The sequence below is a fragment of the Heloderma suspectum genome, chromosome 4 (genome assembly GCF_057233095.1).
Source record: "Heloderma suspectum isolate Gila_16-S chromosome 4, 16-S_ref, whole genome shotgun sequence".
In the NCBI taxonomy this organism is placed as follows: domain Eukaryota; kingdom Metazoa; phylum Chordata; class Lepidosauria; order Squamata; family Helodermatidae; genus Heloderma; species Heloderma suspectum.
Window position 1 is genome coordinate 215,979,443 of NC_139461.1, and position 26,730 is coordinate 216,006,172.

The following is a 26,730-nucleotide window of genomic DNA, read 5'->3' on the forward strand; positions in this document are numbered from 1 at the left end:
ATTCTCAGTCGCCGCTGGGCTGCTTGCCGGAGGAAGAGTTCCCCCCTAAAGTGCTTTTGCGCCTCCGCAAACCTCGGGGTTCCTCCAGACAGGGCTGTGCTCTTAGACCTTAACAGAGATTTTGGACGTCCCGCCTTTTCTCTTCGTTGTCCCCTGCGGAGATTCCCAGCCTCATTAGACTTCGGAGGAAGAAGACGCGCAAGAACAGACCGCGCGCACCACCTCCCCCGCGCCGCCCCAAGAACTGTCACCTACCTGCGTCCCGCACGCGCGCCCCCTCCAACTGACAGAGCAGCGTCGCGCTCTGTGCGGGCGGGCGGGCGTAGGTGCGTGTTTGTCACGTGGTCCAGCGTTCGCCCAATCAGAAGCTCCGGGGCGCAGTTCGAACCGTCAGACCGGCGGTTGGCTGGAGTGGGGTCGGCGTCCGGCGTTGCTGGCCTGCTTCCCCCCGCCCCCCTCGGGGCGCGCTATGGAGGGCCGGGTGGTGTCTCCGGGCCCCTACCGCGCCACCAAGTTGGTAAGGAGGGCGGAGGAGCGGGGCTCCGTCCCGGGCGAGAGATGTTACAGGAGCGGGACGCGTTTCCTGGCCAGGATCCTCGAAGGGAGAGAGAGGAGGGGAATGGGGGGCGGCCAGACTCTGGGGAAGGGGGCAAACGCTCCTGCCGCCCGCCCCCAGGGCCGCCAGGGGAGGCCGCTTCCACGGCAGCCGCCCTGTTGACGCAGAGCGGCGCCTGAAGTACAAATCCGCCGCGTGAGAAGTTGGCCTTGCGGGTGCTCCACGCGAGAAAGGCTTCAGGGGGCAACGTGCAGTCTGTCGGACGCCAGGCCAGCAGTGGGCACCCGGCGCCCTCCAGATGTTTTGGGCTACAACCCCCATACGCCTCAGCCACAATGGGCGACGGGGATGGGAATTGTCATCCGAACACATCTGGAAGGCGCCCTGGTCTGTGCCGTAGGTCTGCGCATGTTACCGCCATCACGCGTGCAGGTTTTTTCGTCACGTCTACAGGCTAGCAGGCCACATTTGGCTGCAACCCCCCCCCCCAAACACCGCATGTACGCGCAGTGTAACGCCCGTGCGCATCATTCGCCACACTGCACACCCCTGTACACAGACTGCAGCTTGTTTCCTTCCCAGAAGTGGGTTGTATTTAGGGCCACTAACGGGAGTGATCCCATACATGCCTCCTTCGAAGTAAGTGCCACTGAGTTCCAGTGAGACTTGCAGCCAAGGAAGTATGCAATAGCAGTGCAGCCTAAACGTGTTCAGAAAATTCTCAAGTCCATCCTTAGTGAAGTTGGTTTTCTTAATTTCGTTTGCCCTTTCCCCTAGGGTTGCATGCTTAGGGTCATACACACAAGGTGACTGTTAATCCACATTGTTTCCAGCGAAGTAGTTGTGTTCATTTGTTGTGGCAAAAATAACTAGTCTTGTGGCATCTGAAATACGAACAAATTTATTACGGCAAAAGATTTGTGGACTGCAGTCTACTCCGTTAGATGCATGAAGTGTTGTTCCATATAAACACATGCTTGGGGGGCGGGGGGGGGGGTAGTTGTGAACAGTAAAGAATTGTCACTATCTCTATTTACTGCCTTTCATTTCCTTCTGACCTCACTGTATAAAAGCCCTCCACACCATGGGTGTACACACACACACACATATTCAGGATAATATTTCATTAAAGCTTATGCCATCATAAATGTGTTAGTCTTTAAAGTGCTTTTAATCCACATTAAAATCACTTATAAGCATGCATTGATAGGGTGTTAAGGGGAAATGTGTAGTGAGTGGTATGGCAAAACGCCTGCATTAAAGAACCAGGACTTTGGCGTGATCACTTGACTACTTCTTTGCACACATAGTGAATCCATGTTTCAGAGCACTTTTATAATATTGCAAATCAGCCCGTAGTTAACCATTAACACCCTTCTAGCAGGCCTATCTTACTTGCAGGAGAGATGGTTAAAAGGTGGATTTTAAGTGCAGTTTTGACCGTCTTTGCAGTTGAGTTGCCCTGCTTTAGTAATTCCTTGATACACAGCATGCAGGTTTCTTGTACATCTGGGGGTTTGTGCATATATGTTAGGGAGCTTTATAATGTCATAAAACCCATTCCAAATTACAGATTATGTTGAGGTTTTTGTTGCTGTTTGGGGGGCGCGGTGTTTTAAAAACCTAAATTTCACTTCTCCTTGTCTTGCAGTGGAATGAGATTACTAAACATTTTCGGGCCGAAATGCCACGAAAGAAACATAGGCAACACTTCAAAAAATATGGGAATTGTTTTACCGCAGCGGAAGCAATTGACTGGCTTCATCAATTACTCAGGAATAACAGAAACTTTGGTCCAGAAGTTACTAGGCAGCAAACTATTCAACTGTTAAGGAAATTTCTCAAAAATCATGTGATTGAGGATATAAAAGGGAGATGGGGCTCAGAAAATCTGGATGACAACCATAACTTGTACAGGTAATATGCTGTCATACGGTCAGGATGTGGGGAAAAAATGGATTACTTGAATACAAACATTCAATTGATTTCCCTATTTTGTGAGTTACTACAAAGAGTCATGTGATGTGAATGTGTTCATAATTTCCACCTTAACTAGGATATGGAATTGACAATTAACTGCAGCATAAGATCAAAATCTAGTTGTATGATGCAGGGCTGGTTCACTGTTTGTCTGTTGTAGAGTTATTTGAGGGTTGTTCCCCCTCAAATATGCCATGCTGCCCAGGTTCAGATGACATGACAAGTCACGCCCAGGTGGGTAATTGGGAGGGATGGTGCTCCAGGAAGTAAAGCAAGCCACCATGACTTCCCAGAATAATTCTTTTTACCTTATGGCATCTGTACGTGACAGATGTATCTATTGTCTAACATTGTTGACTTTGTCAACAATTTGTCAGCAAGTATTTATGCTTTCCTAAATATTTTATTACATTGAGAGGCAAACCTCTCTTCAGGATAGTCCAGGAAGCTAAATTAAATTTTGCTTAAACTGATATATTGTAATGTTGAGCTTTTATGTGTGAAATTACAGATTTCCTTCAGCTTCTCCAATCAGAATTCTGCCACGTCGGTGTCCATTGAGTGAGAACACGGATAATATGTCTAAAAGAACAGAAAGTATGTTTAAACGACCACATTACTCCAGGAGGACACCCCAAAAATATGAATTTCGGGAATGTCAGGTAATAGATTATTCTTAACTAGCATTTAGCTCATGTTACATTTAGCTAATATTAATTAGCAGACAGGTTCACTGTGCACAATGTGTGCATGGTATACTTACTAGTAGTGTCCCTTGGCAATGCACGGTTGAGTCATCAGTAAATCTGTATTAACAACAGACCATTGGATACTTGCTCTTGAATCTGCGCGGGAGAATTCCTAAGCAGACTTGTCAGCAGTCCCAAGTAAACCCAAAATGTGGATGAAAGGGTTTGTCCCATTCTCCACACCTGCCCACTTAGACTAGGATATCCCAGAGAAAAAGCTTAATGTCCTACACCAAGTACAGAGTTGGGGGCCCATCCAATCAAATAATCACAGAAGTCAGAATTCAGCAAGTGCATATCTTGCCCTTTGAACGTGGAAGACATTTCCTGTTTCTAGAGTCCCTAGGACAGGGGTGGGGAACCTCAGGCCCTCCTGGGGTCCCAGTTCAGCCCCCTGGGTTCCCTAGATGGGCATGCCCCCTTCCCCCCACCAACCAACTGGTTAGTGATTTCCCAGCCTTTGTACAGTTTTTTCTCCAGTGTAAAAAGTTGAAATGCCTCTCCTAAAGCTTAGCAGTAAGAGCCTTGAGCTACAATATGCTGGTATTCTTGGCCCCACCCCTTCAGCCCTGCCCACTGCTAGTATGTGCCCTCCGAGAGCTTGTCTGATGTTGAATTCAGCCCTCAGGTTCCCCACCCTTGCCCTAGGAGTTTATTTCTTTAGATCACAGTCCTTACCCTGAGACTCTACAGATTGGAGACCATTGTATGATGAAGGATTTGTTTGGCTAACATCTACATGCCACTTTGTTCGCTCATTTAGAAAGCCTCTTGACTCGGGCCAGGAGTATTTTTTTAATGGGTTGGATCCTGAGATGCTTCCTCTGACAAAGAGAGGTCCTCTGCATCAAACCCCAAATCTTCCTGATCTGACTGATAACGGTAGTATCGCTTGCAGAAATTGTGCTGTGCACGGGAAACAGCTTCTGAGCCCTGTACGGTCATGCAGGATTGCTGTTTGTTTTGTGTAACCTGTTTACTTAAAGGGAGAAAAGGTAATGGCAGATTCTGAACTTTCAATAGACTTTTGTTGTGAGATAAATGTTGGAATGGTCACCTGCCCAATGACTGAGTGTGGAAATGAGCACTAGCAGTCCCCTGCTTGTGTCCAAACTCCTCAATTATTAGACAGCCTAAATAACACATTTGTTATTGCCCCTTCGCAGGAGAACATAGAAAATATGAAAAGTGAAACAATGGAAGAGAAAAGGTTGGCATACAGCAGGCAAATAACCCAAGCAGACACAGAAGAAATTTGGAGAAACATTGTTTTGATACAGTGAGTAGATGTGTGGTTTTCCTTCCTCCCATCATTTCCCATTGTACCAAAGGACAGAATTTTTTGCTTCTGAGGCAAAGATAATTGTGGTGTCCCAATGATTAGCCCACCCTTCAAAGCATTCTTTCAATACTAACCTAGTTGGCAGAGCATTGTGATGATTTGAACTTGCAAGCTTATATAGCAAAGTGGTTAAAAATAGTTGCGTTTCTAAAGATCAGTACACCTACTAAACTGTAAAAAAAATCACAGATACATTTTCATCGCTTGACCTATTAAAAACGCAGAGTATTTAGAAGAAGGAACTACTTTATCTGGAGAAGGACTTGTGTGTGTGTGTGTGTGTGTGTGTGTTGTCTCTGTATGTTTCATAAAACTGCTCCTGGACTTTGAAGATACCAGCTCTCTGGCTTCCATCTGTTCTAATGAATATCTCTTCCCTTCAGTACAATGTGGGAATTAGTTTAGAACTAGGGGTAGACAATGTGGTGCCCTCCAGTTGTTTTTGACTACAAGTCCAATAACTCCTGTTCATTGCCCATGCTGGCTGGAGGTTATGGGAGCTGTAGTCTAAAACATCTGGAGGGCACCAGGTTGCCTACCCCTGACTAGACATTATGTTGAAAGCCAAGGTGGATTCACATGACCACCCTTCCTCTATGTTTTACACTCTACATTTTAAGATGTTGGTTTTTTATTTATCTATTGTCACCCAGTGATGAAGTCCACATGAAACATGACATTGACCCACAGGCAGTGGCATGAACAACATTGTAAAAAGATCACATTATCATTTCAGTGTTGCTCAAACCCCAAGACGTGTTGAATCTTTTCACAACCCTGCCTTCCTGAGAAGCTCCAAAAGTAATTTGCTAATTTGTGGAACTGTCTGATCCTTTCTCCCCACAGTTTGCAAACTGTTTTAGGTATGCCATCGTTAGAAGAGGTCTTGCACCCTGCACAAGTAGTTCCTTGGCACATAATGTACAACATGACTAGTACAAGTAGACGTGGCGTTGTTCTTCTACATGACAAATCAGGTAAGTCATATAACATCATTTTTAAAATATGGGGTGGGGGGATTCCTGAAAACATGACCAAACTAACATTTTTCTCTTTGAGGGTGCTTCTAGGCAAGGCTTTTCTTGTGCAACTGCCATGTACAATTTTATGGAGGGTCCAGATATTGTTGTCTTCCATTTGTAACCCTCCCATGTTTTCTCACCACTTCTTGCAACTTTTTTTGTAGAAAGAAAAAAAGATAAGGGGGGAAAAATGGAGTCACTGCACAATGTATTTTGATTGGTAGCGCTATAAGCTTTCCATTTGAGAGCACCCTGGGAATATTAAAATCTAATAACTGAAACCAACAAATGTCTTTTGGGGTGCTGCTGTGACTTCACTAGAACTAATGCTAAATATACTTTAGCATTTCAGCCCAGCATCTAAGGAAGAAGGAACAAAGTTTTTTCCAAAGTCTATTTGGAAAAAAAAAATTCTGAAAAGCAGGCGAGAAGTAGGAGAAATACATAAATTAAAATAGAGTTGAGGTCAAGAACTTGTGCCTTTTCTCAAGCTACATATTTTTAATCTGCTTATCAGTTAAAAACAAGCCAGTGTGGTGCCGTGACCAGGAAATCTATGTTCAAATCTCCATTTAGGTATGAAGCTTATTAAGAAAGTGGCCTTGGCCAAGTGGATAACTCTCAGCCTGACTCCCAACCTAGCCTATGTCAAATGGTTATCGTGAGGTTTAAAATGTGATATTATCTTGGTATCTTTCCATGGATGCTATTGAACTTGGATGAAGGATGGAATACAAATATGATGAATAAATGAAGTTGGTTCTTGGGAACAATAATGAGAACTGGTAAATCTTTTTTCCCTTTCTTGCAGAAGACCTCCCTCACTGGGTGCTGTCAGCTATGAAGTGTTTAGCGAACTGTAAGTTAAGATAAATGTAAGGCAGAAAGGCCAATGAATGAGAGAGCAGTAACGGCAATATAGTTGCGTAGAATGCAAAGCTGTACCACTTAAAAGAATTGCCTTGGTAGATCCTGTCAAAGGTCCATCTAATGCCATATCCAGCAGCGTCCAGACAGATCAACTGTAGCCAATTTTAATTTTTTCTACACGTTCAGAAAGACCATTCCATTGGTATAACCTCTGACGCAAAGTCAACATGAGGTTTTTATCAAGGAGCAACATGAGGCTCTTCCTCTTACAGTTTCTTGTTACTGTTGTAATTCTGGAGGTGCCGTTGTTGTCAGTGTTACTGAGATTCCTTTCCTTTTGCACTTTAGGGCCTAGAAGTAATGACATGAGCCAGCCAACATACACGGGTTTTGAACGAGATGTATTCAAAACAGTTGCAGACTATTTTCTTAGTCTCCCTGAACCTTTGCTTACTTTTCAGTACTATGAATTATTTGTGAACATCTTGGGTACGTATATAGTTAGGCTGGCATGCCACATTGTTCAATTGAGAAGATGGACTAAAATGTCATGAGTCACTCGGAGTGAAACATGGCTGCCTTCTTGGAATAAATAATCCTCTCTAAATGTTGATGAGTTTTGGTTATGTGTGCAAAAACAAAGCAATCCTAGTCTTTGTACTGAAGGCTGAACATAGAATGATTTGTTAAATGTTCTTAATCTTGCATACACAGGCTAACTGTTGCATGAATGTTTGTGAATATCTTCTGACTGAGCAAGTGTTATTTCAACATTACTAACACTGAACTTTAATCTCTGGCTTGACTTTTCTGATTATGTTGCTTGTCTTGTTTTGTCCTGATACACTGCCTGCATCTGAACTTGTATTTCATTTTCTGATAGTTTTGTGTGGCTACATCACAATTCCATATAGATCCACTGGAAAATCTGGTACCCGGAATGACTTGGAGCTTTCAAAATCTCCGCACTTAAACTCTTTCAAATCAACTGAATGTCTTCTGCTCAGTTTACTCCATCGTGATACTGACAAAAAAGGTGGATCTGAGACATCTGAAACAGTTTCTAAAACATGTACAGCAGAAAAAGGATGTGGTATAAAGTTGCAGCACTATAATATGGCTTGTAAACGTGGCACTATTCACCAACTAGCAGGTGGCAGTTGTCAAAATCTTTCAAGACTGAAAAATGAACAAACTCTGCCTCTCAACCCTAAGGCAAGATGTTATTCTTTGGAGGGAATTGCAGAGACTGCCTCACGCAAGTGCAGTAAAGATGGATTAAAAACACTTTCTCAAGCTGGAATTCACATGATGGCATTTACATGTAATGAAAACCAACTGCTGCAATCCGAGTGTAAGCCAGACTCTTTGTTGGATCTTTGTTCAGATAACATTGGCCAAAAACAAACCTGGGGCACCAAGAGAGTTTCTGCATCGAGTGTTCCTGACCAAGAGCTATCTAGTGCTAACTACAAATCCAAGCAACTTTGCAGGTCTCGGAGTTTATATGGAAATAGCCATTCCAGTTGGTGTGGCATACACGCTCCAGTTGCAGAGATCACCGTGAGACCACATCCAGTAGTCCCTCTTGGTCCAAACCATCAAAGTACTACCAGAGTGGTTGCTAAGATAGGGAGTAAACCTGGGGATTCTGATATGGCCATCAATAAAAGACTTTGCAAAAGTGCAACACAACTTTCAGAAAACACGTTTTCACCCAGCTCCTTTCTGTTGACTGGCACATCACGTAAGATTGCTTTCCAGAGCATGCTGGCTTTTTTGGTTTGGTTTTTTTACTAACTAGTTTGCTTTTCTGCTTTTTTGCCAGTCCCAGGGTTTTAAATGACTATAAATATGTTCAGCAAGATCTGTCAAAAGAGATCCTATGGCCTGTGAGGTTAAGTAACTTTTAAACTAATATTTTCCAGTGCAAGCATCAATATCTTCTGTAGTGCATGCTAACGCAGTGTGTGTTTTCCTGCCGTTGCTGTGATATTTCAATAATTTATCATATTTGTAACTGGTACAGTAACTTAGATTCTTTCTCATCTAAATAGTGTCTAGAGAAGAGAGAAATTGGATGATGACTTTAAATCATTAGATTAGCCTCCCAGCACCAACTAGATGACGCACGTAATTAGACTATAGAGCACGCTTCACTTGGTCTTCATTTTGTTTCAATAATACAGGTGAGGTTATTAACTTGCACAAAAGTTACAAAGGGTAATGTCTCTCCCTGATTCTTCATTCCCTAGATCTGCTGCAGCCTCATTTAGAAAGAGTTGCTATTGAAGCCCTGCAGATCTGCTGCCTGTTGCTTCCTCCACCAAATCGCAGAAAACTTCAGCTCTTAATGCGCATGATCTCTCGAATGAGTGAAAATGTGGATATGCCACGCCTCCACAATACAGTTGGCACCAGGTCTTTGGTAAGATTCCTTCCCCAAATTTTCTTGCCTGATTTAACTGTATCTGCATATGTCAAATTGGACTTAAGTCTCTTTTGTAAATAATCATATTGCAGTTCTTGATCTTCCCTTCTGTTCTGTCATTATAATAATTGAGGCAATCTTGGAAAGAAGTCCCCAAAATGAATAGCCTCGTGTGGGCTGGCAGAGGAGAGACTGAGTATTTGGTTCCTCCTGAAGCAGCCTGTTGCTTATAAAAAGAGTCCTGCTGGATCACATCAGAGACCTGTCTAGCCCACCTTCCTGTTTCCAACAGTGGCCAACCAGATGCCTTTGGGAAACCAAAATGCAGGCAGTAGACCTCTCCTGCTGTTGTTCCCCACCAACTGGTATTCAGAGGCATGCTGGCTCTGATCCTGGAGGTTGCATATAGTTGTTGCCATTGACAGCCGTATCCTCCATGGATTGGTGTAATCCCCTGACAGCCATATCCTCCATGGATTGGTGTAATCCCCTGACAGCCATATCCTCCATGGATTGGTGTAATCCCCTTTTAAAGCCATCTGAGTTGGTAGCCATCACCATATCTTGTCATAGTGAATTAAACTAAGTACATACTGTAGTTAAACTTTTTCTTTACTTGGGGGGTTGGGGGGCTTCCCTCCTCGGGCAGCACACTTGGTTCTTATGCTGGGTGCAGGGGAGAGAGGGAGCAGCCCTTCCCTCCCCCGCCAGCCCACTCATTTGCCTATATGCAGTTCCTTGTCATCTCTGGCTACCAGGCAAGGTTAAGAGTATATGACTTGGTAAGGAATGCAATACGTTGTATAAATCTTCGTTTCATAACAGCTCATTTCAATGCTTCCAGATGATACAGACTTTTTCACGATGTATATTGTGCTGTGAAGAAGAAGTAGACCTCGATGAGTTGCTTGCCATACGATTAGTTTCCTTTCTAATGGACCATCATCAAGAAATTCTCGAAGTCCCAACCTATTTACAGGTTGAAGTACAAGACCACATAGAAACATTAAAAAGTACCCAGGTGAGAAAGAAGGTTAAAGCATGTCTGTTACTCTTCAGACAGAACTTCCTATGATCCAGAGATGTAGCCACTGAATTCGTCTGTTTCATCAGCTTTAGTCTTAGAACACCCTCTCCTAAGTTACCTACTTAAGGTTTTTACTTAAAATACAGGGCTTGACAGTTCCTAAAAAGGATAGCATATAAGAACATAGCATATTCTTACTCTGTAACCCACACTATTTCCTTCTTTATATAGAGGTAATGGCAACGATCCAAAGGGGCGTATGTGTGCGGGGGTGGGGGATGGGACGCTGTGGCTGACAGAGCACCTGCTTTGCATACAGTAGGCCCCAGGTTCAATCCACAGGTTCAATCCGCAGTATCTCCAGGTAGGACTAGGAAAAAATCCTGCCTGAAACCCTGGAGAGCCGCTGCCAGTCAGTGTTGACAATACTGGGCTAGATGGGCCAAGGGACTGACACAGCATAATAAGGCAACTTCCTATGTTCCTATGTGTACAGGTAGTGAAGTATCTGTACTCTTTCACAATCAGTTTGCAGTGCAGTACAGGCAGGTTGGTGTTTGGCATAAAGACAAAAAAGCAAACCCATGCATGCCCAGAGCCATGTCACAGGATCACAGTGACTTGAACATAAAATCGCCCAGCTTCGACTGTACTGTACTGCTCTGATTGTGTGTCTGATGAATGCAAAAAATAAAAATAAATCCGAATGCTTTTTGAGGGCAGTGGATGCTGAAAACACACTGGTCTTTCAGGTCAGGGCAGTTATGTGTGTATGTGATACTTTGCTGAGATTGTCTTGCTTTTAACAGCCAAGCATCAGACTTGCTTTAATATTGCCTAAAATGACATTGTTCCACCATTCTCAACGCTTCATGCACATAGTTGGGCAATCATAGGTACAAGTGGCCTGCAACAAAAAGTGAGAGACTGGAGTGATCTTGTTCACTGTTTCAGCCATGCCCTTTTCCAAGATACTCCATTCCCCCAAACAATCAGCTAGTATTTAGGCTCACTGAGCATGCTCAGTCTTCATTGTACTGCTTTTGGGCACCCCTTCCTTCTTCTACAGTGGTTTTTTTTTTAACCTTCTGCAAACCCTGGAGTTCCCCTGATCCTGCTGATGACCTCAATCTGGTGTGTGAAGAGTGCCTTTTTTGGCTACATAAAGCTCCCCACTTGGAGAATATTATTAGTATATTAGTATATTGGATATTATTATAATTAAGGGAGCAATCCTATGGTCCCTAGCCACCATCTGAGGAGGCCATAGGATATTTTGGTTTCCCAGTTCCAAGGCTGGAGACAACACTCTGACCTTGGAGCTGGGAATTGGCGCTCCAGCCACCCTCCTTCTTGCAGCCAGCGTGGAAAGAACTTCAGAGAAGGGGGCATTTTGGTGGGAGGGAAAGGGAAGGGGAGGAGACGGGAGAGGCCAGGATACAAGTTATTCTGTTTTTTTCCAATCTCCTTCTCTCCCCCTCCAAAACACTTTCACTAGACGGGCAAGAAGATCGCCTCTGCTGCTCCTCCTGCCCTGCATAAGATGCTCGTAAGCCTCCGGGTTTGGGGGCTTATGGGCATTGAGTATTATTCAACTGCTTCACTTGTATACCTACCCTGCACATTCTTTAATATAGTGTTAATACTTTTAACTATAGCATTCTCTCCCAAGTGTTCAAAGTGCTTCATATAAATGATCACAGTCTGTCTGGTCACTTAGAAGGAAGGTTGTCCTGCAAGACCTGAAACTTTAAGGCTGCAATCATATACCCACTTCCCTGGAAATAAGCCCCACTGAACTTAACAGGACTTACTGCTGAGTAGGCATATATATCGAACTGTACTGTAAAAGATGCAAAACAACAGACAACAATGGAATCCAGTATTTACATGAGCTGCAAAATTGGATGTGTCAAATTTCTATAATATAGGACCAAGTGCAACGGGCTGTTGAGAGTAATCTTCACAGATGGCTGGTTTGAGAAAACTGCATAATTGTTGCTCCCAAGTTTGCGGAAAGCTTTGCTACTATAGGGTGACGCTTCTTTTGAGCATTGAAGATTGCTTCTTGTGGAAGCTAAAGAGTTTGAGATACTGCAGCACTTTTATCACTGTTGTTCTTCTATAGATTGCCAAATTTCACTTATAATTTGGCATGTGGTGAAAATTTTGTGCAAATGGTTTGGCTATTTTTCAGCCATCATTCAGTTTTTCTTCTGCAATGAATTCTGTAGACTTCTAGATCTTGTTGTTGGTTGGTAGAAATCAAACATAAGCAGGGTTTTTCATTTTGTGACTTTGTAGTATAATTATTCTCAATCCTATCAGCGATTCTTAGCTGGGGCAGTCTGCAAATCATGGGGGGCATTTGAGATTTTAGGCAGACCCTTCTGTATTTATTTATACATACCCTGCCCTTTAGACAAAAAGGGTTCCAGAGGGGCTTGCAAAAGTAGGTATCATAACCATCTCTGCCCTCAGGCTTATAATCTAAAATACATGACACACAAGGAAAGGAAGGATGAGGGGGAAAAAAGCAAGCTCAGGCACCAGTTTTTAAAGTTACAGTTCTTATAATGACCTGCTAGGATGTAAACTGTTCAGGTAGCCTGATGGAATGACTTGCTGCCGGGTGACAGTTGAGGGAGGGCTGCTATCTCAGCAGAGGCAATGCAAAAGTCTAGCTTCTCTTTTCTCCCTTTGCTTTGCTGCCTCTTGGAGTTTCTTGCAATTGCTTCTGACAATTCAGACAGTGGAAGAGAGATGCTGTATATTGCTCACCTCATCCTGAGGATAAAATCCCAGATCCTAGATTTCTCCCCCAAGTCCTTAAAAAAAAAAAAAAAGTGGCACACAGCAAAGAGGAATCAAACAGGAATGACCCCTAGCTGCTTGGGGCAAAAATCAACAAAAAAAATAACACTTCTCCACCCGTTTAAAGTTATGTATGCGTGATTAGCTTCCAGAAATAAAATGGAGGAGGCACTTCAATAACAATGAAGACAAGGGAGAAACGAGTTCTCAAAGAAGTGCCAGTTGGACTTAAATAAACCTAGCATTAAGGAGTTGGCTGATGACCATCAGGCAGAAGGCTCTCACTGAGTGCATGCCTGAGATCTGTGTATCATATACATAAATCAGAATAAATTTGTCTTGTCCTGTGTACTCTTGGTATGTTCTAATTTTTTACTTGTGGCTTTAGGGCATTTGATGATGTTGCGTACTTGGTGGACAGTGATGGATTAAAGGTTAAGAACCGCTACACTAGGTCTTCCTGCGTCAAGAAGAAGTTTCTACTGTTGCCTTCAGTGATGTACTTTTTTGGGGGGGGGGGGGTTTCAACCCCTGTAAGCAGGACAATTGTATTATCCCCATATTACAGATGGAGGGTTGAGAGAATACTGGCTTACTGAAGGCCCACTCAAAGAGTTTCTGGCTTAGGTTTGAACTCTAACTCTTGATGTTCACAAATGCACTGCACTAGCACAGGTTAAATTTCCAGGAGGTTCTCGCGATTCTGTTTGTTTTTGCAGATGGAATGTCTAGATGAAGAACTGAGCACCATATTCCCAACTTACTCATACTGCAAGAGGATAACCTCTCAGGAATTTGATGAACAAAAGATTTATACATCGCAGGCAGCAGTTGCTGAGCTTTTGGAAAACATTATTAAGGACAGAAAATTATCTCTGAAAGACAAGAAAAAAAAGCTTAAGCAGGTAATGGAATATAACTTCAGTAAAACCTGCTTAGACTTTATTACTAAGCAGGAGGTCCCTTAATCATCCTCACAATTTTGTTAAGACCATAACCAGTTAGTTGCCTTCGGCACATCCATGCTGGAAAACAGTCTGTCTGGAAATAAATGCTTGAGGTGTTGAGAAGACAGAGCTGCGTTCTTTTTCGCTCCATCTGTGCTTGGAGGCTGCTGCAGCTCCATTTGATGTTGCCATGTTAGCTGTGGTGTTGCAAATAAGGCTCAACTGAAGTGGCATCTTATCCCTGGCAAGTAAGGCAGAGACATAACAGCTCTGTCCCAAGTTGCTGCTTTAATCTTGCTGTTAATAACTAGGCATTCTACTGGGACAGGGTTGTACCTGCACTGAGGTGATGGCACCACATCAGATGTTTTGCTGAAGTGCAGTTGGCTGTTGCTTTCTGCCCCAGAAGCCCCTTGCACAGCTGCAACAGGCAGGAACGTGCTACGGCAGCAGTTATCATGATAGCAGCTACCATCCCAATGCAGGTCGGACTGAGTTGCAGAAGAAATGGCATTATCTTGTTCTGGGGCTGGAACCTGACAGTGGCATGGAGAATCAGACTATTGGTCTGCCAGAAGATATCGGACTGACTGGCAATGCATTTCACAAACTGGATGTGCTGGATGATGATGATGATGGCACCATAGAACAGTAGCGCTTAGTCACACGTTCTTTGCCCCAGCCCAGTGCTATGCGCATGAACTTGGAAATAAATTCCACTGAGTTCAGTGGGACATATTCCCAAATACACTCATAGGATTGTTGCAGCCTTGAAGGGGTTGAACGCTGGTAGGCTGTTTCTGCAACCAGCCTCTGCTTTGATATGACTAGCACCCTGAGAGAAATCCTATGGCCCCTAGATGGCATCTTGGGTGGCAGTGGGGCATAGCAGAGCTCCTTCTCCAGGGCCAGAGCAGAGCTACTCTATATCTCCTACCCCGCCTCTCCCAGCTGCCACAGAAAACACTATCGCAGCTCCCTCTCACAAAGTCAGCGTTGAGACCTGGGGAGGAAATGGGTGTGTTGGGGGTGGGCTGGTGGGCAGGTAGAGGAGAGGCTGTGGATCTGCCAGATCCAAAGGCTTCTCAGCTCCCATCCCTGCTCCCAGAAAGGGGAGTGAGTTACATCGGCATCTGACCCATAGAATTGTGCCCTAAAACAAGCATCTTTTTTAATGGAAAAAATGCATATTATGCTCAGTAAGTAGTTGTTTTTCTCAGTGCTTAACCTGGTTTATTCAAGTTCATCAGGCATACAGTTTATTGTAATCTTCTTTGTGGTAAAGTGCAACCATTTTGGCAGAGTTTAGTACAGAGGATTTCTGTTCTTCTGCAGGAAACCTTCAGGAAATTTCTCTGAGTGAACTGCTGCACACAATTGTACTTATCCCAGAACTTACTGAGCAAGTCTTATGACTGGAGCCCAGCTCTAAACAAGCAGCTTTTCAAGCACCACCTTGTTGTTTTTTACTTTTCTCTGTACTCTTTTCTTGTAGTAATGCAGACTTTGTGGGGATTTGAAATGTTTCTTAAATTCAGCCAAATGTTTCAATAGACTGAAGTTATTTTATTCTGGGTAGTAAAAAAAAAGAAAAAAGTCTTAAGCCAATATTTTGCAGCACAGGAAGCCTTTAAAAGTCTGATGACATAAACTATCATGTTTTGATTTGTCCTAGCTCCAGAATGCCACCATCAGCCAGTTATATCTGGGATGCACAGCCATATTGGCTAATGCATACATATTCAGTTCTCCGGTAATAAAAATCAGCCCATTTAATCATAGATGTAGTTAGCTGCATTCTACATTGATAGGAAATACCAGAGGAGGGTGTTTAGCAAAAGATCAAAGAGTAATGGGCTGAAATGGGGGTTTGGTTTGGACTGAGCCACATCGAATCATTGGCACTGAGGCACATCGAAGAGCATCCATTTCTCCATCCGCACAGTCATATTAGCGTGCATATATATATATATATATATATATATATGTGCCTTCTCTCTGCATTCTTTACAGACACACTGCTATGCATAACTATGAGTATGCAAAATGCACCTGCTCTTAAAGTTTTATACACAAAGGAGACATGGGCGCAAGACTCCCCGTAGCTCATAGTCATAGAATAGAGGAGAGGACCAACCATTGTTTCTCTTCCAAGTGCTGACAAAACTCTTTTTCACAGCCCTGGGAAGCTTCCTACTTGGAGCTGCTTGAATAAGCATTCACCAGCTGCCAAAAAAGGCCCCAGCAATACAACAGCTTTTACACATGCCTAGTAAGTCACTCCTGGCTCCAGTTTTCTAGTTGGGTCCCTATCGCCACTGGGAAATTGCTGTAAACCAGTCTTGCCCATCTCCTGTAGAAACCCTGTCACTGTTCTGACATGGGAAGGCCAGTGAAGATGGGGGCTTGGGGTCCAGACCAAAAGAATTGTGCAACCAAATTAATGTGGCCCATCAGAAAATCTACTAGAACCAAGGGGTGGAATCCAACAGCACACAAGTGGATTTCTGCTTGTGCAACAGGACTTCCTCCCCATGCGCCCTTCAGAACATGTATCATCCTCCGGAATATGTATCAGCAAACATAGCTATGCACCTGAACCCTCTGGAGCAGATTTGGGGCTGCAGAGGGGAGGGGGAATCACGCCCCCTTCTTATTCTGCTGGCAAACGCAGTTCTGTCAGCAGTAGGACTTAATTGGATTCCACCCAAGAAGGGAGGGGGACTAATTTATTCCATAGGCTCAAAAAGGGTCCAAGACATACACTTATGTAAGACCACCCCCTCCTTTCCATCTGAATAGATGACTTTGCTGGTGTAGTTTAGAGCATGTCCAGAAGCAGAAGTAAGCTTTCCAGGTTCCTTAGATGGACTTGAAAATACTATTGCTTAGTGCATTATGGGCATTTAGGCTGCTTGCTAGAATAGGACTTCTTTGTTGATCATGCCTGTCCATAGGACCTCCTTCCAGTACCTGCTTTGTGGGCAAAAGGGAGTGTGAACATGGCCTTTTCCATTAGCATCCCAGGCTACAAGAGCATTGCTTAGTCCTTGTCCAGTATATCTCCCTAATATTGGCACATGAGCCATATTTTTGGGCTGAGAATCAGTTGCTGATACTTGCTGCTGGAAAGGAATAGTTTCTGTTACCGCTTCAGGCTGTGAAGTTTTGGACTGTTTTTCAGTTTTAATCACTAATCAGTCTTGGACATATGGGTGTCTTTTGCTTTTGTCGATTCTCTCATTTCATTTGCATTTGCATCTTGTCAATGGACAGGGGCTCTGGCACAATCATAGGAGAGCAGTTTGGAACACCAGTGAGCTATGGGGGGCCATTTTAAGAAGAGTATTTGGGGGAGGCTTAAATAATTGCATGGCCAGAATAGGATATACCATGTCACTTCCCCAGGTACTGTTCAAAGGCAATACTCCTGTACCCACCCCCACTTTCTGCCGTCTCCTCAATCATGGGCTGCTTGTGCATCTTATGTGGGTACCTCTGGTCTTTCATAGTTCTCCAGTAAGAACAGATAAACTCAGCTGTACCTTAGCTTGGCATCTGGTCCCTTTCCTCCTCAAGGCTCCATTTGTTTGCAGAACTTAAGGATGCTATTATTTATGGCCAATGTACTCTTGAGAGCCTTTGTTACTTTTTAGAAAGGTTGTGCTTATAAGTAGTAAAGGGTTACAATTAGCATATGATACAATATAAAACATGACCAACCCCTGATCTTAATAGGAAGTTAGAGCCTAAGGACATTTAAGAAGAGAGCTGTGGGATCAGACCAAGCGTCCATTTAGACCAGCATTTGTTTCCAACAGTGGTCACCCCACAAGCAGATCATGACATCACCTTCCTTGCCCATCACTTTGTTACCTAGCAACTGGTATTCCAAAATACATTCTTTATGCACCATAATGTTCCATTTAGATATCATGGTTAATACCTATTGAGAAACCTGTCTGCATTTTTCTTGTCTAATTTTAATGCCATTCCATGGCCATCTTGTGATAGTGAATGCCATAATTAGTTGTCAGTGTTTCTTTCATCTGCCTGGAATCTACTAACAAACCATTTCATGGGGTGACCCAGAGATTTAGTATTGTGGGGGAGGGGGACGGTATTCTCTCTCCATCTATACATGCATAGTTTTATAAACCTCAATCATATCTCCCTTTCGTAATGGGGGGGGGGGGGGCTAAGTAGCTGCAACTGCTTTAGCCTTTTCCTGTAGGAAAGGTGCATCACCAACCTTGATCATGTTGGTTGCCCTTTCCAGCTCTCCAATTTCTTTTTAGAGATGGGGTGACCAGAATGGCACATGGTATTCCAGACATGGCCACACCATTGATTTATATAAGAGCTTTGTTATACTGGCTGTCTTATTTTCAGTCCCCTTCCTAATAATATCCAACATGGAATTTGTTTTCATAGAATCATAGAATAGTAGGGTTGGAAGGGGCCTACAAGGCCATTGAGTCCAATCCCCTGCTCAATGCAGGAATCCAAGTCAGAGCATCCCTGACAAATGGCTGTCCAGCCTCGTCTTGAAGGCCTCCAGTGTGGGAGAGCCCACCACCTCCCCAGGTAATTGGTTCCATTGTCGTATTGCTCTTACAGTCAGGAAGTTTTTCCTGATGTTCAGCCAGAATCTGGCTTCCTGTAACTTGAGTCCATTATTCCGTGTCCTGCACTCTGGGGTGATCAAGAAGAGATCCTGGCCTTCTTCTCTGTGACAACCTTTCAAGTACTTGAAGAGTGCTATCATGTCTCCCCTCAGTCTTCTCTTCTCAAGGCTAAACATGCCCAGTTCTTTCAGTCTCTTTTCATAGGGTTTTGTTTCCAGTCCCCTGATCATCTTTGTTGCCCTCCTCTGAACCCTCTCCAGTTTGTCTGCATCCTTCTTCAAGAGCGGTGCCCAGAACTGGACACAGTTCTCCAGATGAGGCCTAACCAGTGCTGAGTAGAGGGGAACTAGTACTTCCCGGGATTTGGAAGCTATGCTTCTATTAATGCAGCCCAAAAGAGCATTTGCCTTTTTTGCAGCCACATCACATTGTTGGCTCATATTCAGCTTGTGATCGACAACAATTCCAAGCTCCTTCTCACTTGTAGTGTGGTTGAGCCACGTATCCCCCATCTTGTAACTGTGCATTTGGTTTCTTTTTCCTAGGTGCAGAACTTGGCATTTATCCCTATTAAATGTCATTCTGTTGTTTTCTGCCCAGCGCTCCAGTCTATCCAGATCACTTTGAATTTTGTCTTCCAAAGTATTAGCTATCCTGCCCAATTTTGTGTCATCTGCAAATTTGATCAGCATTCCGTGCACCTCCTTCTCCAAGTCATTAATAAAAATGTTGAAGAGCACTGGGCCCAGGACTGAGCCCTGCGGTACCCCACTCGTTACCTCTCCCCAGTTTGGGAAGGTCCCATCGATAAGCACTCTTTGAGTCCGATTCTGTAACCAACTGTGGATCCACCGGATCGTTGTTTCATCTAGCCCATTTTGAGCTAGTTTGCTCATCAGGATGTCATGGGGCGCTTTGTCGAAAGCTTTACTGAAGTCAAGGTATATGATGTCTACAGCATTCCCACGGTCTACAAGGGAGGTTACTTGATCAAAAAATGAGATCAGATTTGTCTGGCAAGACTTGTTTTTGACAAATCCATGTTGGCTTTGAGTAATCACGGCATTGTTGTCAAGGTGCTTCCAGATGGATTCCTTTATCATCTGCTCCAGAATTTTCCCAGGGATTGATGTCAGACTGACTGGTCTGTAGTTCCCAGGTTCCTCCTTTTTACCCTTTTTGAAGATAGGGTCAACATTAGCCCTCCTCCAGTCATCTGGCACTTCCCCTGTCCTCCATGATTTCTCAAAGAGAATAGACAGCGGTTCTGAGAGTTCTTCTGCCAGTTCCTTTATTACTCTAGGGTGCAGTTCATCTAGCCCTGGAGATTTGAACTCATTCAAAGTAATTAGGTGTTCCTTGACCATATGCCTATCAATCTCAAGCTACAATCCTGCCCCTTCAGCCTGTACTTCGCCTTTGCCAAAGGGGTCATAGACCCTCTTTTGGGAGAAGACTGAGCCAAAGTAGGAATTGAGCACTTCTGCCTTTTCTTTGTCATCTGTTATCGTTTTGCCATCCTTATTTAATAGCTGAACCACCATTTCTTTCCTCTGCCTTTTACTATGCACGTAGCTGAAGGAAGCTTTTTTGTTGTTTTTAGCATCCCTTGCTAACCTCAGCTCATTCTCAGCTTTAGCCTTCCTGACGCCATCCCTGCAATGCTGTGCTATCTGCCTGTACTCTTCCTTTGTTACTTGGCCTTCTTTCCACTTCCTGTATGTGTCCTTTTTTGTTTTTAGGTTATCGCTAAGCTTTTTGTGAAGCCATATTGGCTTCTTCTGTTGTCTTCCACCTTTTCTTCTTGTTGGAATGGTTTGTGATTGTGCCTTGAGAATTTCCTTTTTTAAAAGCTCCCACCCATCTTGGACTCCTTTTCTCGTTAGCGTCGCTTGCCATGGGACCTTACTGATCATTGTTCTGAGTTTATTAAAATCAGCTTTCCTAAAATCCAGAGTACGCGTTTGACTACACTCAGCTTTTGCTTCCCTTAGAACCAAGAACTCAAGTACAACATGGTCGCTTTCCCCAGAGTTCCTGTAACTGCTACTTTATCCACTAAGTCATCTCTGTTGGTTAGGATCAAGTCAAGGATAGCCAATCCTCTAGTTCCTTCCTCTACTTTCTGTAGGAGGAAGTTATCCGCCACACAAGTCAGGAATTTCCTGGAGGGGCCATGTTTTGCAGAATTTGTCTCCCAACAAATATCGGGGAAATTGAAGTCCCCCATTACTACTAAATCATGCTTCCTTAAAACATGGGCTATTTGCTTTTCAAAAGTTTCATCCTTGTCTTCTCCTTGATTGGGTGGCTGGTAGTAGACTCCGACCACCAGGTTCCTTTTATTCTTTGCTCCATTTATTTCAACCCAGATGCTCTCGATGGGGCTACCAAGCTCCTCCTCCTTTTCACCACCAAAGTACATTGAGCGGATGTTTTCATTGACCTATCCAGCACATTCCCAAGTTCTCTAGTTAGTCACCACCACTTCAGACCCCATTAGTGTGCTTGTGTATGTGTGTGTATTATATATTGGGCGGGGGGGATTCCAAGGTGTATCAGCTTACACTCACTCACATTGAACCTCACTTGCCATTTTGATGCCCATTCACTCAATTTGGAGCAATTCCTCCAGAGCTCTTCACCATTCTGAATAATTTGGAGTCATCAAGAAACTTGGCCACCTCCCTGCTCATCCCAGACTACAGAGGAAGCTCCATCTTTACAAGGCTTGATACCTGACCTAAGAAGAAGTGGCTATTTCAGTCAGCCACCTGTTCCAGCATGGGTTTTTAGCTAAGTTTAATACAAATAATTTGATACCTTGTTTCTCAGTTCCAGAAAGAATATCCCCAGATCTATCGGAACAGATTTCCAACCACAGAAAGTGAAGCCATCTTGTTTGAAGACAAGCCCACAATTAAGCAGCCGATGCTCAGCTTGCGCAAGCCAAAGTTTCGTACCATGAGAAATTAATTTATAATTTTGGAGAACTCATTTTCCTGTTCATGAAGCAACGTCTTTGGAAAATGCATATTAACAACATTTAAGTGAGCGGGTATGCACAAATGTGAATTTGTTGAAATGTGCAAGAATATGTAGTTTCCTTACCTGAAAAATGGCAACGATGTTTACAAAATAACCCAACAACTGTAAATACTCTGTTCTTTTTCTTTTTTTGTATGAACTGAGTTGGGTGAGATGCAAATGAAGGTAACAGTAAATATATGAATAGCCAAAAAAGAAAGAAGAGTAGTAGCTAGTACTACTGTGAAAATGAATCACACATATTGTAACTCTTCAGTGTTTTTAGATACCACAATACACTGATGTTTGTGTTCATTTTCAATATATACTGTTACTTCTTTATTATTTGTAAGTGAAAGTGTAGGGGTTTTGATGGGTTGAAAACAAAATGCTTCCAAGAAACTTGATTAGATACACAACTCTTTTTGCATTTTGCACTTACTGTAAATCATATTTGAACTACATCCTTTGGAGACCAGTTGTTTAAAAGGCATTTCAACATGCAGCTGAGAACAGGAGGCATGAAGCATGGTTACAACATCATATAGAACATAGTGATCACAAAGTTGATCATTTCTGCACAAGACAAGCTTTTCAGAGAAAAAGGGGACTGTATTTTTTTAAGAGCCATAAACATTCATTTATTCATTGCTTATACCAATGAAAATATGTTTCACCTGTAGTCTTTTGAAATAATTGGAAATGGGTGGCTAATGATCACTTCATTTCTTGTGCTAAAACTTGCCCCAGTACTGCCTTTGTTCTTTTTCTTTCAATTCAGGTTACTGGTTGGATCCATATGAAGTTAGTTGAACTTAAGCTGGGGCTAACTTGTCACATTTTAATCTGGATCCAGCCCAGTGTGTTCTGTAGTAAGGCTAGGCTGCCCAGATTCTCTCTTCTCTTCCCCTTGCCCTTTTTTATGTATATACATTATAGAACTTCTGTGTTGAGAGTATGTATGTCAGTGTTTAAGTTAATTAGATATTTAAACTCTTATCAAAAGTTTGTTCAATAAATTCTGCCTTAACGCCAGTAACTCACTGTCATGTTGAGAAGAATGTATCAGAAAGTGCATGTCCAACTGCCAGAACTGAGTATTAGCTGAAGGATCTGCGAGTTTAGAAACTGGACACAAAGTTGTAACTCCAGACTCAATATCATAAAAAGGGAGCGAGAATAAGGAGTATATGAAATTCTATACTATCTACGTTTTCTGACATTACGCACAGTATTTGGAAGTTCTTTCTAACTTATAAGAGCTATGTAAAAGGATGCAATAGTAGATGGAAGACCCCACCTTGTTACTGTATTTGATAGTTCATTATGGGCCAAATCACAAGCCCAGAGCATTGGGTAATTGCAATGGTCATAGAGGAGTCTGCTCATGAGAAGGTGTGTTAGGTTCTGTACCTTGTGTGGAAAGCTAAGGGGACACTTATGCCCCGCTGATTCTCTTACACCCCACCAATTCCATTGTGCAAGTGGCCCCCACCACTTGCGTAGTGGCAATTTAGCGCTTCCGGGGCAGAAACGCTTGTTTCTGGAAGGAGGCAGATTGGTGGAGCTGACCTGCCTCCTTTCAGAAACAAGTGTTCCCACTTGTTTTGGGGCTTCCCCTAGAAGCACTTAATCTCCCTTGTTTAAGCAGTGGGTCCCACTTGCACAACGGAATTGGTGGGATGGAAAGGAGTTAGCAGGGCCATAAGTACCTGTTGGATTCTGCCCAAGGAACTTTTTGTTTCATATTGACTGTAGCTATCAGTGGATCAAAAACACATCATCACAATGTGGCATATGTTATTACCTTACTGGGATCGGATACCCTTATTTTCTATGCAAATGTTTGACAGGGCTATCACTTTTTTCTTTTAAAAATTAGGTCATTATTTCAAAGAAACACCCTAGACTGTTTACAGAGATTTTGGCAAACATATTGAAAATACAAACATCTCTGGGGTGGAAGCTCATGTGTTACTCTTTTTGCAAGTGTGTTACTCTTTTTGAAGTTAGAGCAAGGGTGGGCAATTTGTGGCTGTCCAGATGTTTTGGCCTACAACTCCCATGATCGTTACCATTTGCTATGATCACTAGGGCTGACGGGAGTTGTAGGTTGAAACAGCTGGGGAGCCATAAGTTGCTTATCCATGACTTAAAGACATATGAAGCTGCCTTAGAGTCAATCAGACTATGGGCTAATCTATTTCAGTACTGTTCTACACTGATGGGCAGCAGCTCTCCGGGGATTCAGGCAGGAATATCCAAGCCCTACTGAAATTGTCAGAGACTGAACCTGGGACCTTTTGTAGACATGTGCTCTACTACTGAACTATGGGTCTTCTCTTGAAGGAGAAGCTAGGTTTTAGACAGGACTAGATTTGGTGCTTCTATTCATTGCTCTAATTATGAAATTTAGAACCTCTCGTATCCCACAACTTAGGCCTCCTGAATCTTCCTAAGAACAGTAGTGTGGGGGAGTAATAAAAGGTAAGGGAGCCAAGCTTTCCAGCCCCCTTGTAACTCAAGCACATACTATTATGCTGTTATCAGAGAATCAGCATATAGTTTCCAAGAAAAATCACTACCCATTTCAGAGTTCTGCTTGCAACAGAAGCAGATAAAGGCTGTGTTGCTGGCACTAGTTCTGCTAATGGTTGCACAACCACTAGCAGAATAATGAGTGCAAAAAACACCCGGACTAATGAAGCTGTATAGTGAGCTTCAGAACAGCATGTGTGACAGCCAGCACAAGCTGAATCAAAGCATTGGCCTTAATACTTCTACAAGGATGAAAATGAGGTTTCTGCAAGAGGTAGAACTATTGCACCTGTACAGCCTTCCCCCACCTGGTGCCTTCCAGATGTTTTGGACTTCACCTCCCATCAGCCCCAGCCTACATGGCCAATGGTCAAGAATACTGAGTTGTAATCCAAAACACCCGGAGGGCATCAGGTTGTGGAAGGCTGCGCTGGTGGAATGTCACCAGTGGATACAACCCCTATATGCCTCTTCCTCCCAGCCATGCACTCTTCTGCCCCTAATGGTGCAAAGCAATTATTTTGCAGACTGTTTTAGCTCATTGAAATGGAGAAATTGGCAAGTTACAATGTAGTTCTCCGAAGCAATCTGCAGGGCAGAAAAACTGTGTGATTGACAGGTTCAGGCAGAGAGTGGTGGGCTAAGGGACAGGCAGGATCAGAAGGTAAGTGCAAAGAGACCATACACCTGTTAAACCTTTGCATGGAAAGAAAAGTCTCTATTACCTGTATTGGGAGATATATACACATACGTGTGTGTGTGTGTGTAGATATACACATACATACATACACATATTGGCATACACACACATATAGAGAGAGAGAGAAGAACTATTCCCAATCTGCCCTGTAGGATTTCATGTTTAAAAATTGCAGGATTCTACAACCTGGAGTAACTCCCGGTTTGGGGTTTGGTCTGAATGTCTGCAGGAGAAGAATTGTAAAACAGTAATATTGTCATAGTTGGGGGAGTGAAAAAAAAGAGGAAGTAAGAATAGTGTCTCGGAGCACATACAAAAAGAAATTGTACTTCAATTTTAAAAAATTGTGTTTAAAAACAATTTTAGAATTAATATCACTAGACTAAAAGAAACTCATTAAAAGCCGGTATGTGTTATTCAGGCGTAATGGCTCTAAAAGTCTGAGTTTCACTTTTGTGAATGCAGAAAGAGAAAACTGTTGCAAGGCATTCCCTCTTTTCTGTCTTGCTAGAGAGCAGAATGCAGAAGAAAAAAATATGGAGAACCCTAAACTTTAAATCTGCTTGAGTCTGGTAGGTCCAGACACTTTTGTTTCTTCTTCAAATTTATTGGGGTTTTAAAGAAAAAAATACAAAATTATCAAAGGAGTCTCCTAATAAGCATAATTGTTTAAGTTGTTTTTATGAATATTTACTATGCCAACTTTAAGCCTACCAAAGAAAGGCAAGGGGTGTTTTTCTTTCAAGATCTTTACAATAAAGCAAGTTTAATCAAGAAAAAGTGATGACCACCAAAATAGGGCATCTGCATTATATGTTTCATGTTTTGTATATGTCTATATGTTTTGTAATATAAGTCTGGTATGTTAAAATGTCCATTGTATTGTTTTATTTTAAGAAAAAGACACATTTTTGTTGTATTTCTGAAGGTTTTATTCTGAGCTCATTCAAAATTCATTAAAATTCTTTGCATATATTCTGTTTGCTAAAATGATTGGTACTGACTAAAGCTTTTTTTAGGATCCTACTTAACAAATATATTGCTAGCATATATCTTAACACCAATGTGTTCAGTCAATTAATTTAGATAGATGAGAGAGAGAGGGATGATATTGTTCATAATAAGTGGCAGATCTGTGAACACAAATGTGGGGAGAAAAAGTTTACTAGTCAACTCTGAGGCCTGGTTCTCATGTAACAACAACCCAGAATATGGGTTGTCATTGAATTGTGGGTTATTGTTGAATTGTGTGTTGTTGCTATGCATGAACCCTGTACTATGGTTTAACGATGGTTTGTTAACAAACAACCCAGGAAGAAAACCCATGCTTTGTTGTTGGGTTGTAACTTCTGGATTGTTCATGGTTAACAACCTGTAGTTAAACCACAGTAGCAGTTACAGGAACTCTGGGGGAAAGCGACCATGTTATACTTGAGTTCTTGGTTCTAAAGGAAGCAAAAACTGAGTGTAGCCAAACCCATACCCTGGATTTTAAGAAAGCTGATTTTAATAAACTCAGAACAATCCTAAGTAAGGTCCCATGGCAAGTGACTCTAACGAGAAGAGGAGTCCAAGATGAGTGGGAGTTTTTAAAAAAGGAAATTCTCAAGGCACAATTACAAACAATTCCAACAAGAAAAAAAGGTGGAAGACAACAGAAGTCAATGTGGCATCACAAAAAGCTAAGAGATGACCTGAAAAAAATACACATATAGGAAGTGGAATGAAGGCAAAGCAACAAAGGAAGAGTACAGGCAGGTAGCATAGAATTGCAGGGATGGCATCAGGAAGGCTAAAGCTGAGAATGTTAGCAAGGGATGCTGAAAGCAACAAAAAAGCTTTCTTCAGCTAGACAAGGGAAAGAATGGTGGTTCAGCTACTAAATAAGGATAGCAAAATGATAGATGACAAAAGGCAGAAGTGCTCAATTCCTACTTTGGCTCAATCTTCTCCCAAAAGAGGGTCTATGACCCCCCTGGAAAAGGTGAAGGATGGCTGAAGGGGCAGGATTGCAGCTTGAAATCAATCGGCATATAGTCAAGGAACACCTAATTACTTTGAATGAGTTCAAATCTCCAGGGCCAGATGAACTGCACCCT

The 26,730-nt window shown here is 42.8% G+C and overlaps 1 protein-coding gene across 5 annotated transcripts; it reads left to right on the forward strand.

Moving 5' to 3' along the window:
- The first annotated feature begins 392 nt into the window (after positions 1 to 392).
- On the forward strand, positions 393 to 25,607 carry DEPDC1 (DEP domain containing 1). Of its 5 annotated transcripts, XM_084852239.1 has the most exons (12): positions 393 to 517; positions 2,208 to 2,473; positions 3,048 to 3,198; positions 4,452 to 4,564; positions 5,474 to 5,604; positions 6,461 to 6,508; positions 6,868 to 7,008; positions 7,403 to 8,266; positions 8,775 to 8,947; positions 9,795 to 9,971; positions 13,511 to 13,696; positions 21,202 to 25,607. In XM_084852239.1, exons 1-12 carry the CDS (start codon positions 470 to 472, stop codon positions 21,340 to 21,342), a joined length of 2,439 nt encoding a protein of 812 aa, XP_084708365.1. In that variant the 5' UTR covers positions 393 to 469; the 3' UTR covers positions 21,343 to 25,607. The 5 variants fall into 5 exon arrangements, with proteins under 5 accessions (XP_084708365.1, XP_084708368.1, XP_084708366.1 ...); XM_084852242.1 differs by lacking the exon at positions 7,403 to 8,266; XM_084852240.1 differs by lacking the exon at positions 6,868 to 7,008.
- Positions 25,608 to 26,730: the final 1,123 nt, after the last annotated feature.

Coding starts and splice junctions, on each gene's coding strand:
- DEPDC1 (XM_084852239.1), top strand. CDS start 470: ATGGAGGGCCGGGTGGTGTCTCCGGGCCCCTACCGCGCCACCAAGTTG. Junction 6,509..6,867: donor TATGAAGTGTTTAGCGAACT/GTAAGTTAAGAT, acceptor TTTGCACTTTAG/GGCCTAGAAGTAATGACATG. Junction 9,972..13,510: donor AAACATTAAAAAGTACCCAG/GTGAGAAAGAAG, acceptor TTGTTTTTGCAG/ATGGAATGTCTAGATGAAGA.